Below are 15861 nucleotides of genomic sequence, written 5' to 3'. Positions count from 1 at the left end.
TCTGGCGCTTCGTCTGTAAATAATCGCGACTGCTATGTGGCGTTGCCTCGCGGCTCTGAATGGCCGGCGGTTCATCGGGTTTGCGGTGAAATGGTCATCGGGAATTGCTGCACAGCACCCCAAATCTTCGAATTAACCGGGTTGGCCTAGGCCGTTGGTTCGAATTATCCGGTCAAATTTATATCGCAAAATACGCAACCGCAGAAAACCTTCCGGGATTTCGAATTAACCGAGTTCGAATTACGACGCTTTACTTTATGTCTTGAAGAGTCATTGGCGTAGCATTTGACAGCATTCGACAGATGGTAAGCGCGATCATCATTAGCTAGACTCGGCACACGACATATCGCTGCAGCAAGTTCGGGGCGCGATCCTTACACAGGAAAGAAAAAAAAAATCAAATTTTGACAACAAAATTCAGGGGCACGATCAATATGCAAGCAAATGCAGTATGTCAAATTTCGTACTACGCATTATTTCATGTGTGATTATCGTGCCTTGAAAAATAATATTGCCTTAAGACAAGAACTGATACTCGCAATGGAGTTATTCCTACAAGGTTCACTTAAACCCGTGACATTTCAAAATGAGCCGAAATTCTATAAGGCCTCTGTAAGTGCATGGCATCAGACACATGCTTGCACTCCCAGAAATCTTCTAGACCCACACTTAGACTCATGAGTTTATGAAAAAAACTAATGCATTTCATGCTGCACTTGTAAACACAATTCTCAGTGTGCTCAAACATAAGAAGTACACTACATGTGTGCAGCTTCTCTGCTACCACTTTGTATGTAAAATTGGAAGCAAAACGGCAGCACAGAATGTGTCCAAGTGTCTCATAGGTTATCAAATCTTTTCTCACATCCAGCAGGAAGGCCACCAAAAGGTATTTCTGCTGCTCATAGCGAAAATTTCTTTAATCCATAGAAGTTTACTTTAAAAATTTCGAAGCCATACCTTTGGCCAAACTTTTCTTGTGTATTGGTGGCTGCAAGCGATCATCAAGAAAACTGCTTTAATGGAAATTTTTAACAGAACACGCGTTTAACAAAGTGATGGCACCTGACACTATTTCCCCCACTTGTCCCTTAAACCCATCCCTACATCAACAAATGAATGATCAGAAGGCACATACAGGAAATATTGGATATATCAAACTCGGACATATCGAATTATTGTTTATATCGAATAGTTGTAAAGTCCCCTTGAAAATTCCATGCAAAAGTTTAGCAACGAACGTATGTGTACGTCAAACCCCCATTCACCGCCACATTTGATAACTTGAACGCTGCGCTGTACCACTACCCTGCAAGAGCGCTTCTTTTAACAGAGATGCATCATCAAAATTATTTAATGCCGACAAATTCAAAATGGCACTCTTCTGGCAGATGCTGTCAAACAAGATATTGAATCTGACAAGCAGTACATGCCTTGGAGCAAAAATAAATGAGCCGGGTGCTCTCGTATTGCTCGATGGGCATGTGGATGGCTCATGAAAACGGCAGCAGGTCATTATTGGTCAAAGCAGATCACCATTCTGCCTCAAGATCGCAAAAGGCATCCCAGTCCTATATGTATTCCAGAAGAAAGCGTGATAATACACTATCGTTTCACTGAGTGGCACCAGGCATGGGATGCTGAATTGAATATGCTATACCTCTGGGTTCGTCTTCTTGTAGACAAAGGCTTTCTGCGAATGGCCTTTCAGAATTCTACAAGCAGCCAACACAAAATCAACCCCAAATTCCCCTTGAACGGATATTTACATTACAGTTTGAATTTAACAAAACCACTGCACATCCCATCCATATTTCGCAGGAAGACCATAGTGGCAGCAGTGCACAAGACTCATCGCTGTGTGGTTCACGAGTCCGCGCTGAACGCGTCTCATTTGTGCTCGCACGGTTACACGTCAGTAGGAACAGACTCGAGAAGCGCCGTCGAGAAGTGAAGACGACTGGTGCCAGCAGAGAGTAGGTTGCAAAACCTAACACAGCATACCACCTGGCTCGTTGCCCACATATGTCGAGCGGCCATTTAAACGGCGTATTGTAATGGACACACAGCCGGGCACGTTCACATGTGATTCACTGTACAAGTGTGCTAATAGTGGCAAGGCGCATATCCATACAGGCTAGTTTGCTTCCACAGTGCGTCCGTTTCTACCTTACCTTGAATAAAAATGTGCAACAAGGACTTCGAACAGTGCAAGGTACCTGTGGTCTCACATCCAGGCAATGCAGGCTATTAGGGTTAGTGTTGCGAAAGCCTTTTCACAGCGCGAGAGGCTTGCAACTCTCATGAGTGAAAAATAAGTCAACTTTTGTGCATTAAACATGGCCTTGGAGAAGCAAATCGCTAATTCCCGCTTAGTCACAATCTCAGGAAACTGTTCGAGACATGCGCGATATTTCAGATAAGCTTCAGATAGGCATAGTTTATACAGTCGAAACCCGCGATAATGAAATCCCTCAACAACGAAATCCTTGCAACATCGAAATATTTTGTATACCCAGCAAACGCCCACAGGAATCAATGCATTTCGTACCTCTCGGCAACAAAATGTCGCTGTACTGCCATCCCGCATCAACGAAATTTGCTGGAACGTAACTTCGCATATTACCTACTCGCGTAAGGCTAGTAGGCTCCAAAATGTGCTCTAATGTGATATTTTCGAACTAAAATTGTGTAAAATGCCACCACATTACACTTGTGTGGGCACGGCCATTTTTGTTCACAAAAACAACCAAGCGTCGGAAGCGATCAGTGTGCTCAAAACACGTCATGGCCGCCATCTTGTTTGCTGATCGCCCGTTTGAAGCGGCACGCATGTTGCTACTGACATGTGACGACGGTTTTTGCGCGCCTGCTAGGTGAGATCGTAGATCGCTGTTCGAAACGCGCGTTGAGTTTGCATTCCCCGCGGCTGATGACTGGGCGTGGCAAAGGCCAATCGCATCAGGCAAAACTGAACGCAACATGAATGCACGTTTCGAACAACAATCGCCGATCGTGGCAGTGTACTGCTTAATGTGTGTCTCGGTGAGAAAAATGCAGCAAAAACAAGGAAATCCACGTCCCACTGACATAACATTTTTCATTGCACTTGAGATGGCGGTCGCAGCATATGGTGTGTTACGCATCGGGCCTCGATTGAGCGATCGTCTGGGAATACGCATCCCTTGCTTCAAGAATGCTGGTTTTGGTGCCACCCGACAGGCATCAAGTGCGGATTCGGCGCCAGATGTAGATTTGCAGGAAAGGGCCGTTATCTCGATCGTTTGCCTTTGGGTACACGAGATACGATCACTTTTGCGCTCGGAACTGGACGTGTCGGCGCCTACGGGCAACCGCGTGCGCTGAAGAAATGCTGCTGCATGCTGCATGCGCTGTTGCTCTGCGTCCGGTGCCGAGTTATGCAAAATCTCGCAAAAGTGATCGCATCTCCGAAAGCAATTGACTGAGAATACTGCGCTATGGCAGTGCTGCCACTGCTGGTGGACGCATGCAGCACACTTTGTACTGTTGGCAATGCAGTTCTATACCCTGAAGCAAACCTTGCAAAGTAGGCTAATGGAATTTTGAGAGTAAAGTTTTGTTCTGCGAAGCATTACCTATCTGTGCTCTCTTTTCGCAACAACAAAATTCTCGTGAAAGCCAAATTTTTAGCGTTCCCCGCCGACTTCGTTATTGCGAGGTTCAATTGTACTTAGAATTATCGATATATTGAACTATGTCGTGATCCACTTCGAGTTCGATCCATCCGCGATAGACTGCATATCAGTAGACACCTGAACCAAGCACCAATGAAAATTTGATGGAGTCACACTTGAAGGCGACAAGTCCGCTTCTCAATAGGTTGGCTCCTGCTATCACCTTGTTCTCGCTTTGCTCATCGTCATGGAGTCACACTGTCACATTGTGGTGCATAGCCAACAAATGCACACAACAGTGCGTATACAAGCAGCAACAAACTTTCATCCCTGCCCAAATGCACACAATCATTTGCCACAAATAAATTGCAAACACCAAAAAATCTTGCATAGACTGTAATGCTACTCTGTCACTGTTTTGCATAACATCATATCTTAAAACAGCATTTTGCCTTTCTTTGCAATTTTAAACTTTACCTTGATGACAATAACTTCTGTGATCTCAAGGAAACAGTTGGTATCGTAGTGCTACTTACTGCTTACAGTTACTACTAACCTTCATGCTCGCTCATTAGTGCTGGCAGCCATACAAATGACAGGGAAAGCCGAAACTGTGTGGGGAAGCCGAAACGCCAACCGCTTTGACAACACCATCATAGTCAACGTTGTGTTCATTGCATTTCTAATAGTATGAACCTGATTTTTAGCACACATGACAGCTGGCAGGTAGCCAGAACTGTCAAAGAAAATGTTTAGTAGCATGCGCTCAGCAACGGAGCTGACAAGCGTAGACCGGCAGTGACGCAAGCTGGAGGCCTTTTATCACTGGTCTATTGCCATAAAATCATCCAGGCAACAGGTGAACATTTAGGCCTGGCCAAAGCCCATTAACATGACAGCACCCAATCAGTCCTTGCAGCAACCCGATTTGTCACCCACTGCAGTTGGCAACCAATCGCCATCCCGGGAACTAGAAGACTGCCATTTCAAGGTGTCCTGATCCTACATCTGGTGCAAGAGCACACAACTGACAAACATCAGGCCCCTTGGTTGCCTTTCTTCTCATCCACTAGAGACAAGAGTGTCACATTGGAGCAGCACATGAAATCTTTCTAGTCTGTCTGTTAGTTCTCAGATTTACAAAGAAAGCAATAGAGTAATATCTCGTTACTATGAACACCACATTAACGAACTTTTCAGATTTACGAATATTTTTTAATCCCCGACAAAATGCCTATATTTTCAACGCGAAAAACTTTCAGTACAACAAATTTCAGATTACCGAATATTTCAGAATAACGCACGTAATTTCATCCCGTAACCACCAAGATGCTTTGTTATTACGAAGTACCGTTGAAGTTTCGATACCGAATCCCTCAGGTTTACACCTATCATCATCATCTGCAGCAGCAGCAGCCATGCGCTGGGGGACCCGTTTCAATGGGTACAGCCCCAGCAGCATCGGCATCAGCGTGAGCGTCGCGTATGGTCATGTTCAGACTCTCCTACTACGTCGTAGGCCTAGCGTCACCACACTGATAGCGATCGGCAGGAGCTGCGAAGTTATCGGTGCTGTGATTGTGTTGTGGCATTCGCTTTGCTGACAATGAGTTCTCCTGGCCCCCGCATTAAAAAGAAGCAATGCCAGTTTTCGCTAAAAGAAAAAGTGGACATTTTGACGCAGCTGAATGCTGGAAGAAAGCAAGTCAACCTGTGCAGAGAGCATGATATTCCCCCGTCAACAATGGCAACGATGCTCAAGGATCGGGAAAAGATAATGAAATTGCATCGAGAGTCGCAGCTGGCTCCCTCAAGAAAACGCTTGCGGCTTGGCAACTACCAGAATGCCAACGACGCCGTCCTCACGTGGTTTATGGATGCCAGACAAAACGATGTGCCCTTGTCAGGCCCAATTATTCAAGAGAAGGCACTACAGTTCACGGGGCTTTGGACATTTCCAATATCGACGCAAGTGCCATATGGCTTTACCGCTTCCAGCAAAGGAATGGTATTGCATGGCAGGTTGCTTGTCCCAAGAAAAGGCAGCAGATGCCGAGAGTGCGGTTGCCTGGCAGAACTAGTGTTTTCAAGAGATTGTTGAGTCTTTCTCTCCAAACGATGTTTTCAACAGCGATAAAACGGCGTTCTTTTATCAGTTGTTGCCTGATAAAACAATGAACTTCATAGGTAACAGGTGCAAGGGCGGAAAGAAATCACATCTCTGCGTATCGGTTCTGTTCTGCTGCAGCTGCATGGGCACGGAAAAACAAACTGCTAGTTGTTGGCGAGTCTGCTAAGCCACGCCTCTTGAAAAACATCTTGTTGCCTTGCGACTACCGAGCCAACAAAAAAGCGTGGATGATGCGACAATTGTTCACTCAGTAGTTGCTGCAGCTTGACAACACAATGAAGAAGAAAGACAGAAAAATTCTCATCGTAGACAATTGCTCGGCACATATCGCGAACGTGCGATTGACCAATGTGCAACTTGAATTTATGCCCCCAAATTGTACTTCTTTGCTCCATCCAACCTTTGGACCAGGGCATCATCAGATATGTGAAGGCCAAATTTCAGAAGCGTCTTATGCAGCACCTACTGATCAATATTTGACTGAAGCTGCCCACACAGGTAAACATCCGTCAAGCTGCAAAAATGCTTACAGGGTCGTGGTGGAACGTGAAGGCAAGCACGATCAGCAACTGCTGGCAAAGGCAGGCCTTTTAAAGGCTTCACCTATGCCACAAGACTGCGAGGACACAGAGGAGCTCAACCCAGAACTGTGGAATGAGCTTACCGAAAAGCTCCCTGTCGACACTGCAGTGACCTTCGATGATTACATTGACACCGACAGCGCGGCGGCTACATCCGCGGAGCTCGCCAATGAAGACATCGTGAATAAAGTGCATGAGCAAGAAGATTGCAGTAATGACGAAGAAGATACTGACACTGGATCAACACACGAAGAAGAAGAGACTGTTTCCAGCTCGGATGTTTTAGTTTTTCTAGAAAAGACTCGATCATTCCTCGGGCGCTGTAAAGATGTCCCCGACGACGTTCAGAGGAAAGACGAGGATGTGGAGGCATCCGTCCTGCAGCGCTTGCCGTCTACTCACCAGAAGAATATTAAAGACTTCTTCAAGGAATAAATTGTAGTTAAACTGTGCCCAGCGTTCTCATTCATTACTTACGTACGAGAATGCGCATCTGCTGCAAAGGTATGTAAATTTTGTTGTTGTGTTACATTACTGACATGAAAATATTGGTTTTTCAGTACTACGATGATTCAAATTAGCAAATTAAATTCGGCGGTCCTGCCAAGTTCGTTGTAACGAGATCCTACTGTATTTGCAAATAGGCATACAACAAACACAAAGTGTGTGTGTTGTTTTTGTAACAACAAATGCAATGTATGATGCACATACTGTTCACAAGTTTCAGGATTTGGTTAAGGGCCCTTTAATGTTAAATCCTGGATTAACTTGCATGAAGCTGTTTACCTATGTGTAAAATGCTTTGTGCATTTTCCTTTAAGTTACTGCCAAGTACAACTTACGAAGTGACAAATGAGCAGCACTCGTGCAAAAAGCTCTCCTTTTGTCATTCAATAGCTGGACAAACAGCAACCTAGTATTGTTTACACAAGTCTTTTTATGACTAACCAAATTTAACTACAAGTACTTGCACACAGACCATAAAAAAAAAGGCATATGGAAGTTTAAAACGTACGTATCCCTGGATCTCGGCAGAGATGACCGAACCACTCTTGTCAATAATGGCATCCACCTCTTCGACGACGTCAAAGTAGGCCTCGTTGTTGGCATACTTGACCCCCGTTCGACGCCACGGAACATTTGACAGCTGGCCTGTGGGCAGGGTGCTGCTCAGGCTAAATGGGAACCCCAGGAAGAACAGAATGAGACTTGAGCCAAACAACATTCATACTGCCGTGAACCACTCCAAAGGATTACTAAGAATTTGCTTATGAACACTGCAGCTGGTTTTGTTCCTAGAATTTGAGCAAGAAGAACAGCATTCCAAGTAAACGTTTTTAAATCCCATGATACTCATTACTTTACGCACTTAAACACAGAGATGACCATTCAATGAGAGGCATCAAAACTTATTTTCTGATACCAACAGCAGAACAAAGCAATTCGAACACAATTGAACAGCTTTCCTTCCAGCTGCTTTTACAAGTAACTCCCTCAGTACCAGCTTTGAGTACTGTCAAGTCAAGCATGCACCTTATTTCACAGAAAATAGATGCAGTAGCCACTGTCATGTTGAAGGAAAACACTATGATCTGTAGTTTCCACATCAGCTTGCTGTGATATGATGAATATTGACAATGTGTTAAATGAGGTCCACAGTTAATTGTTTACTGGCAAAAAAAAACAACTACATTAAAAAGGAAGCAAAGGGAAGTTTCTAGAATATTTCCTGCACCAGCACAGGCCGAATATGAAAAAAATCATTGAAATCTGTGATGTCATAAAGATGCACAGATGCTGAGGTTTAGGTGCAAAATTACAAAATAAAATAATATTATGGTGTATCGTTTCAGGGTCCCTGAAATAATTTTGACGATTTTGTACAAACATACCGAGTCGTTAGAGCAGGTCCTTCTGATCATTAATTTACGCATCTAAGTGCTCTGCGTAAAGCGTGTAATTTATTATTAGGTTTTAAAAATGTACATCACTGCCAATTGCAGCACATCGCTCGGCTGAATTTTAAAGGAGTACTGACACAAAAAAAATCCGCGTGGTTTTTCCTGCTTTAATGAGTAGTTAATGACCCAGTAATCACGGCACGAAAGCTCATTTACTTCAGAGCGCGACAGGCAATTATTTGCAGACTTTTTTTGTAGCGACCAGTCGAAGTTTTGGTTCCAGAGAGCAACGAGACGGGACAAACGGGAATGTAAACAAAGTGGTCACGTGTTCGCAAAAAGCCATGACGTATGCTCTGACGCGCAGCCAGCGTGCGCGACCAACTTGCTGAATATTGTCGTGTGACTGCCGCATCGGTCGAACGACCGCAGCCAATGACAGCGCCGGTAGTGTGAACGTCATGGACACGTGGTAGACCCGGCGGGGCGGGGCCGGCGAGCGGGCGCCTCGCCGCTCCGATCACGTCTGTTTTTTGTTTTTATGCGAAGCATATTACGAGGGCTCAACCCAGCTCCTCAGGCGCGGCGGTGACCATGAAATCACGTGACACCGTGACGTCACGACAGAGGAGAACCGGCGCTCCAACTCCCGCCGTCGCTCGCGGCGTCGCGCCCCGCATCGGACGCGGTGCGCGTCGAGCAACGCAGCGTTCGGCGCGACAACGAAATGTGCGCCTGAGCAAGCGCCGCACGCCTGAGCCGACGTTATGCGAAGCATATTACGAGGGCTCAACCCAGCTCCTCAGGCGCGGCGGTGACCATGAAATCACGTGACACCGTGACGTCACGACAGAGGAGAACCGGCGCTCCAACTCCCGCCGTCGCTCGCGGCGTCGCGCCCCGCATCGGACGCGGTGCGCGTCGAGCAACGCAGCGTTCGGCGCGACAACGAAATGTGCGCCTGAGCAAGCGCCGCACGCCTGAGCCGACGCCGACGACACCGGCTTTTCTGCGACACGAGCTCCTTAACGCTGTCGCGTTAAAATAAAGGCTAGTATGCTTCGCATCCTGGGCTTAACCTTAGCTAAGCCACAGCCATTTTTTTTTTCTCTCCCTGGCCGAAACCCGGGCTTCCTTCGCCGCTGACGGCGGCACATAAATGGGCTACAATTTGTTTCTGACACGAAATAACTTCTAGAATAAAGTGACCTCGAAAGAGTGCGAGTTATAAAGCGTTGTGCGAAATAGTAGAGAGTTTTAGTATTGGGGATGCAAGGCGTTGGGGCCCCAAGCGCTTGGGTGCGTTTGCGTACGCAAGCAGAAACGTGTTATAGGTTAGCGGCCCCAAACGCAAACCACAATGAGGTCGCATGCGCTCACAGCACCACCAAAGTCTGATCATTGCTGCGTTATCATGTTATAAAATATGAAATGAAGCATATGAAGTAAAGTACATTAAACTCTTTTATTAGAAGCAGTTAATAGAGAGGTTTACAGCGTCCGGTAATCGGGTAAACGCAGGCTGGGGCGTTGGGGCGGAGCCATGAACTAGAGCAGCCTGCATGGTGCTGCCACCTGGTGGCGCAAAGCTCAAACAGACAAAAACAGCTAATATTGCAGTAACCAAGTGTATTTTACTTTGCTGCGCGTATAAATTTTTGGCAGCAACACAATTAAGCCAGTGCCGATAATTTATACCAGCAGCGAAGTAGAATAGACTTGGTTACAGCAACATTAGCTGCTTTTGTCGATTTGAGCTTTGCGCCGCCAGGTGGATGCACCAAGCAGGACGCTCTTGTTTATGGCTCCGCCCCAACACCCCAACTGCGTTTATCCGAATACCAGACACGCTAAACCTCTCTAATACACATAAAAACGACGTCTGTCGACACTTGGCGAAAGATTTATTAGATTATCTACCCGCTAGCTACTCGTAAGTTCTCCTACACCGCAAGAGTCACGTGGGTAACGTGACCTCTTAGGGGCAGCGATGTTTTCGGCCGCTCCAACAACCCAAGGACGCAAGTAGACGTAGCGGTCTGCGCATGCGCAGTAACGTCGCCCCTAGTTCTTGCGTACGCAAGCCGCTTGCGTCCCCAACACTAAAACTCCCTAGTAAATCGTTGGCGTGATTTCTACTCGCACGCGGTAAGCGCAGACGCGCCAGCAATCGTCTGTATACGAAGCGGCTCGCCTGACTGGCCTGTTTATTCATTGCTACTAACGGCACCCGGAAAACTAACCGTATTTTCACTTAAGGGAAACATAAATGTTCAGGCATTGATTGTGCTGACGAATTTAGGCGCTTTATTACGAGCTGCAGACGCATCGCAAGGACCCTCGGCCCCGGATAGACGGCCGGTGAGCTAGGCCTACATCGTCTCCCAGCGATCGCAAGCCCGCTTGGCATGCTCGTTCGCTTCTGTCGGTGCCAATAAAATCAAACGTGCTGCAATTTGAGCGTGACATAACTGTGTACACGTTGTGCCGACTAACATAGGCGCTTCATTATACGAGCTGCAAGCGATCGTGTCACAAGCGCAACCGGTGTCGGATGCGATGGCCCAGCGAGCTATGCCTGCCGGCTCTTGGCCATCGGCGGCTGTCAACGGATTCGATACTGCAACGCGGCCTTGCGGAAATACGTCTACAGTGCTCGCATAGACGTGTTTATATTGTCATCGTTTGTTTCAAACAAGATAGCTGTGCAAATACGGTTCCCTTTCTGTTCGAAGTTATGCAGCATTCCGAACTTCCACGCAGGGGCGCCGGTTCTGGGCCGCCGCTCGCTTATTCGTACCATGTGTTCCGAATCGCCGCATGCGGCTAGTCGCACACGACGCGCCGTTCTACAGATCGCACAGAAAATCGCGCCCTGTGTCTCGCGCTTTAGACGTGACCAATCACTTAGCGACTCAGATATTGCGGCCGGCGATGGCGAGGACGAACCTCAACAAAACCCTCGCATCGGCCACAATCAATGGTAAGACACAACAAATCGGCGTTGAACGTTGCGGCAGCACAGTCAACCTGATAGTGTGGGAAATATTGCGATGGACACGACAAAAACTGCAGTTGCAGCGACCCGGAGAGCGTCCCACTACAAGTACAACAGCTAGAACAAGCAACAACACAGGAGAAGAGCACATGCAAGCCGCATGGCAGCCAACAAAAATTCGTGACGTAGCCACGTAGCGTTTTCTTGGCTATTTACAATCCCGGTTGATGTCAATGTCGCGAGGTGCTCTGTTTTGCGGTTGGCTGCGCGCACATACTTTAAAATTGATTTTAAATATGTTGTAAGCGATATTCGCCGCTGATATTTTATAGACGATGTGTGTGTGACCAACTAACTCGATCTCACAAGTTATCTCGACTTCAAATTTTTGTGTCAGTACTGCTTTAAGCAGCCCCTGCCCATTTGACGTCATTTGCGCCAATGACATTAGTAGGGCGAGCTATGCTAGTGGCTGCCCAGGACACGTCAACGATCATTTTTACAACTTTATGGTGAACAAATGATTTTCGTAATAGTTGGAATGTTAATTCATTTGTTTCTATAAAAAGAAAGTAACGGAAAGAGAATGCACAAGAACAATTTCTCACTACACTTAAGCACTTCCGGCACACAGCAAGCGTCGCCTGCTTGTGTCACAACGTGCCCCATTTTGATGCGAGCCCCAAGGCCAGAGTCGGTCTCAGTCTTTTCGCGAGCACCATGATTCGACTTTGTTGCATTGTGGGCTGCAAACATAGCGACTGGCAATATGTCAAGCTGCGACATCGTGTCCCTCTGCAAGGCAGCAGATGAGCAGACTGGCTGCAGCACATCGGACTGCCACTATTTGAACGGCGCCAGGATTTGCGTGTTTGCGGTTGTCACTTTACATCGGAGAATTACTACCACAATAGCGTTTCGCAAGTCTGCTATTGGGGTAAACGCAAGCGCAAGGGGACAGGGCCTGGCTGTTTGACCGTGCAGTGAGGCTGCATGGTCAAACGTTTAAGGCCACAATGAAAAATAAATGGCAGAATAAAAAAAATATTTGTAAAGCACGGTTAGATTGCATAAAGAGTACTGAGCGAAGTATAGCAACCACATGTTTCATTTGACCATTAGATATTTTACAGCCCACCCAATATAAGATTACAAAATGTGGCAACCATTACAATAATTTTTTATAAGTCAATAAAAAAAAAGAACTTACAATACTTCTTGCGTTACATATTTGGGATGTGACGTGCAAAAAATGCACTGCAACAAGATAGATAAAAGTAAGCAGGTATGTTTCTGGATGTTCAAAGACTGCAAGTTACAGGGTGTCTACCAACTTGACATTCCCAAATTCCCCGAGTTTTCCAGGTTTTCCCTGAGTGCCTTTGCAAAATTCCCTGAGTGATGAAGAACTATGTTTTATGTCAAGACGGGCTGACATTATATCGCCAGACCATCACTCTCTAGTAAGCATGCTAAAAAATGACTTAATCCAGATTGAATAGTAGGGAGTACAATTTATTTCATTTAAAAGAAATCTGACGCGAGGGGTTAGTAAAATGCACAGCAAATAAAATATATTTGAAAGAAATGGTAAAACTCATTGCAGATCAAATGGAACATTCTCAAATACGAATAAAACAAGATGCATACATAAACAAATGCTTTCGAATATCTACTTCAGTCACGAATTGTGATCGACTCTCGATACATATGTGTGAAACATAGGTGGTGCTTGAGACTCCACTGAAAGCAAATCAAGGTGATAGAACGACTCTTTGAGCATTTTATGTTAAGTGATTATAATTACAGAGTAACTAAATATTTGAATACTGTAAAGTAAGTCATGCTATGTTTCTTCATAAAAAGTATTAAATCCCCCACTCGAATTACATGCACAAGTTATTCATTAGCCTGAAGCATTTCAAAAAAGAAAAAGATATATATATTTCAAGGTTGCTACCGACATGCCCCATATCAAGCGTCACGTAAAACATGGTAGTGCCTTCACCAAAAGCGATGCATGTAACGATACATATCCCTCAGAAGCAAAATGGAAGTAATTTAGGTTATCAGAATCTTCAATTTGCCGTAAGCTTAATGTTCATGCTCTATTCCTTGCTATCACTGCACAGAAATGGCAAAAACAGGTCACGTCTACAAATGTGGACGTTGTGACTGAAGGTGATATGAGCTACTTTTATCAATTTATAACAAGCTCATTGGTATGAGGCCCGAACTTTGTCACAAATGAGATTCTCAACAGCTGGTGTGTCAACCTCAAGTCTCCTGACCTACTCTCAGCCCACGCACAACGCCCGAGTGTTGCGTTTCACTGCTTTAAAGAGTTTATTTCGGTATGGATGAGGGACACCTGCATTCCGGCGTCAGCCAACATTTTATTTTTTGAGTTCAAGCTCCTTGAAAAAGACGGCGGCAGGCTTCCTTTCCCGTTCATTCCTCAATGCATAGGTCCTTTCTGTTCTCGTCCGCCTTCCACTGCGCGTTCGCCCCACGAACCATTTGAAGCATTCTCTTCATCAGCTGTAAAGTCAATGTACGATTTTTCGGACTCCCTAAGGGCCGCGAGAACATCCGTAAAATTCGGCAGACTAAAAAATGAATGCATGTCTTTTAATGCCATTAAAGGCTGGAATTGCCACAGGCACATCCGAAAAGGCCTACCAGCACGCTTATTAGGCATATCGGTGCCCGTACTGTGACACGAGATGGCGGATGGATGCGTGTATAATTAAGGAATAGATACCGTGTCCGTGACAATTGCCCCTTCCCATGCTTATGCTCCACCACGTAACAATTCTGTATTGAGGCCACAGAAAGGACACAGAAAGGACACAGTGCCGATCCCAAAATTTGAGACTAAACGTAGCTACACGTATTTGAGAAAAGCACAAAAAACTAAAGAAACTGGGAAAATATACATTTCAAGCTTCAAAACTGGGAAATAACTATACACAAAATAGCCAAAATACACAAAAATGCCTCTGCCAATCTTAACATTAGGAGCCAATAGGAGGACCATGTGTATTGCACATTACATAGACCGGACCCTGATCATTTTAAGTTTGTGCTTTTCCTATGCAACCATCGCTGATGATGACGTGAGGAACTGAAAGTCGGAACTTCGAGCTTTCTAGTGATACTCAGTGACAGGAAAGCAAAAAGATAGCTTCATAACTCCGGTGTTTCTGAGCGATTTTTAGCTCCTTTCCCACCATCTGCACTGACAAGAAGAAGAAGAAGAACAAACATTATTAAAGAATAGTCCGGCAGTTCTTGCTGTGGTGGCCTCAGGTGACGGCTCGAAGTCCTTGGGACTCGAGCGGCATCTTCGGCTTGCCGGACGGCCCAGAGCTGGTCTGCCAGCTCTAAACTTCTGATGGCCGCCTCCCAGCGGTGGCGACGCCTACGGGGAAGGTCCCCGGCGGCTCCCGCATCCGGGGAGGCGCCGGGAAGAAGCGAGTTCGAGCCTTCTCCTACTCTGGCAATGGCCGCAATTATGGACGCGTCGCGAACGGAGCTGGTTTGATCACTGTTGTTGCCGGCACACTCCCAGAGCATGTGTCGCAGCGTTGCTCTCTGTCCGCATGTTTTACACGCGTCTGTTGGATATAAACGCGGGTAGAAGTGGTGCAAGATAGCGGGGCTAGGGTAGGTGTGTGTCTGGAGCAAGCGTAAACTGACAAAACAATTTTTTTCTGACACTTGGGGTATGTTCTTGGGCAAATTGTTTTGATATGGTGTAGATTAGGCATTACAGATGCCAAAACAAGTAGTTCCAAACAACCGATTTTTTCCCAGTGATTTTCACTTTTCAAGACCTGTATCCCCACTTACAATACCAAAGCTGCACAGTGGGTTATGCGTGAAACCTCTGTCGTGGGGCTCCCAATTACCTCCTGCCACCCGGGTTTCTTCACTGTGCACTGAAATCCATTTCATATTTAGCCTGCAACACTGAGGAAGTATACTAGTGCAGTCATAAGTCTTGCTCAGTATGTTTTGCAGATCAGTTGTTTCTCATCTGCAATGTTTTTTACAGAATAACTACTTCACATATATCTACAAGCTCCAGACGGAACGCTCTCAAATCACATACTATTCGTGCACCTTCGTGCTTCTCATATGCGACATACTATGTTTTGACTGTGGGTACAACCGGCACACTGTAGATGCTGGTTAAAGAAACCCACCTCATTTGGTGATATCTTGGATAAGATTTGCATGTACACTAATTACGTCACATTTTGCTACATAAAAGTGTGGGACGTTGTTACACTGAATTACATACCTAGACCTTCCATATTTGATGCTCTATACGTATTTTTATTGCAAACATAATCAGTGAGATAAGTCTCTTTAGCCATCATAGTGTTGCCTGTTATTCATGAAAGAGAGTATGGTACACGACAGTTCTTGCATTTGGCCGTCATCAAAATGCAGCCACCATACACAGGAATTAAACCGTTGACCTCCTGCTTGGCAGCAAGCTCCACAGCCACTAAGTCACATGCACACAAAATTCAGAGGGAAGAAATTTTCCCTTCCCATTTTCTCCGCTAATAACCAACCTTTT

The 15861-nt window shown here is 45.7% G+C and overlaps 1 protein-coding gene across 1 annotated transcript in view; it reads right to left on the bottom strand.

The window, feature by feature from the left end:
- The window catches only part of cm (AP-3 complex subunit carmine), a 140062-nt gene that overhangs the window by 107304 nt on the left and 16897 nt on the right, over positions 1 to 15861 (bottom strand). Inside the window, exon 5 of the mRNA XM_065447681.1 lies at positions 7384 to 7543. Coding sequence (XP_065303753.1) covers positions 7384 to 7543 — 160 coding nt within the window. The remainder of the gene's footprint in view (positions 1 to 7383; positions 7544 to 15861) is intronic.

This window comes from Dermacentor albipictus, unplaced genomic scaffold (assembly GCF_038994185.2).
Source record: "Dermacentor albipictus isolate Rhodes 1998 colony unplaced genomic scaffold, USDA_Dalb.pri_finalv2 scaffold_14, whole genome shotgun sequence".
NCBI classification, from domain to species: Eukaryota; Metazoa; Arthropoda; class Arachnida; order Ixodida; family Ixodidae; genus Dermacentor; species Dermacentor albipictus.
Note: the sequence above shows the minus strand (reverse complement) of the source record. Positions and strands in the feature narration are given on the sequence as shown.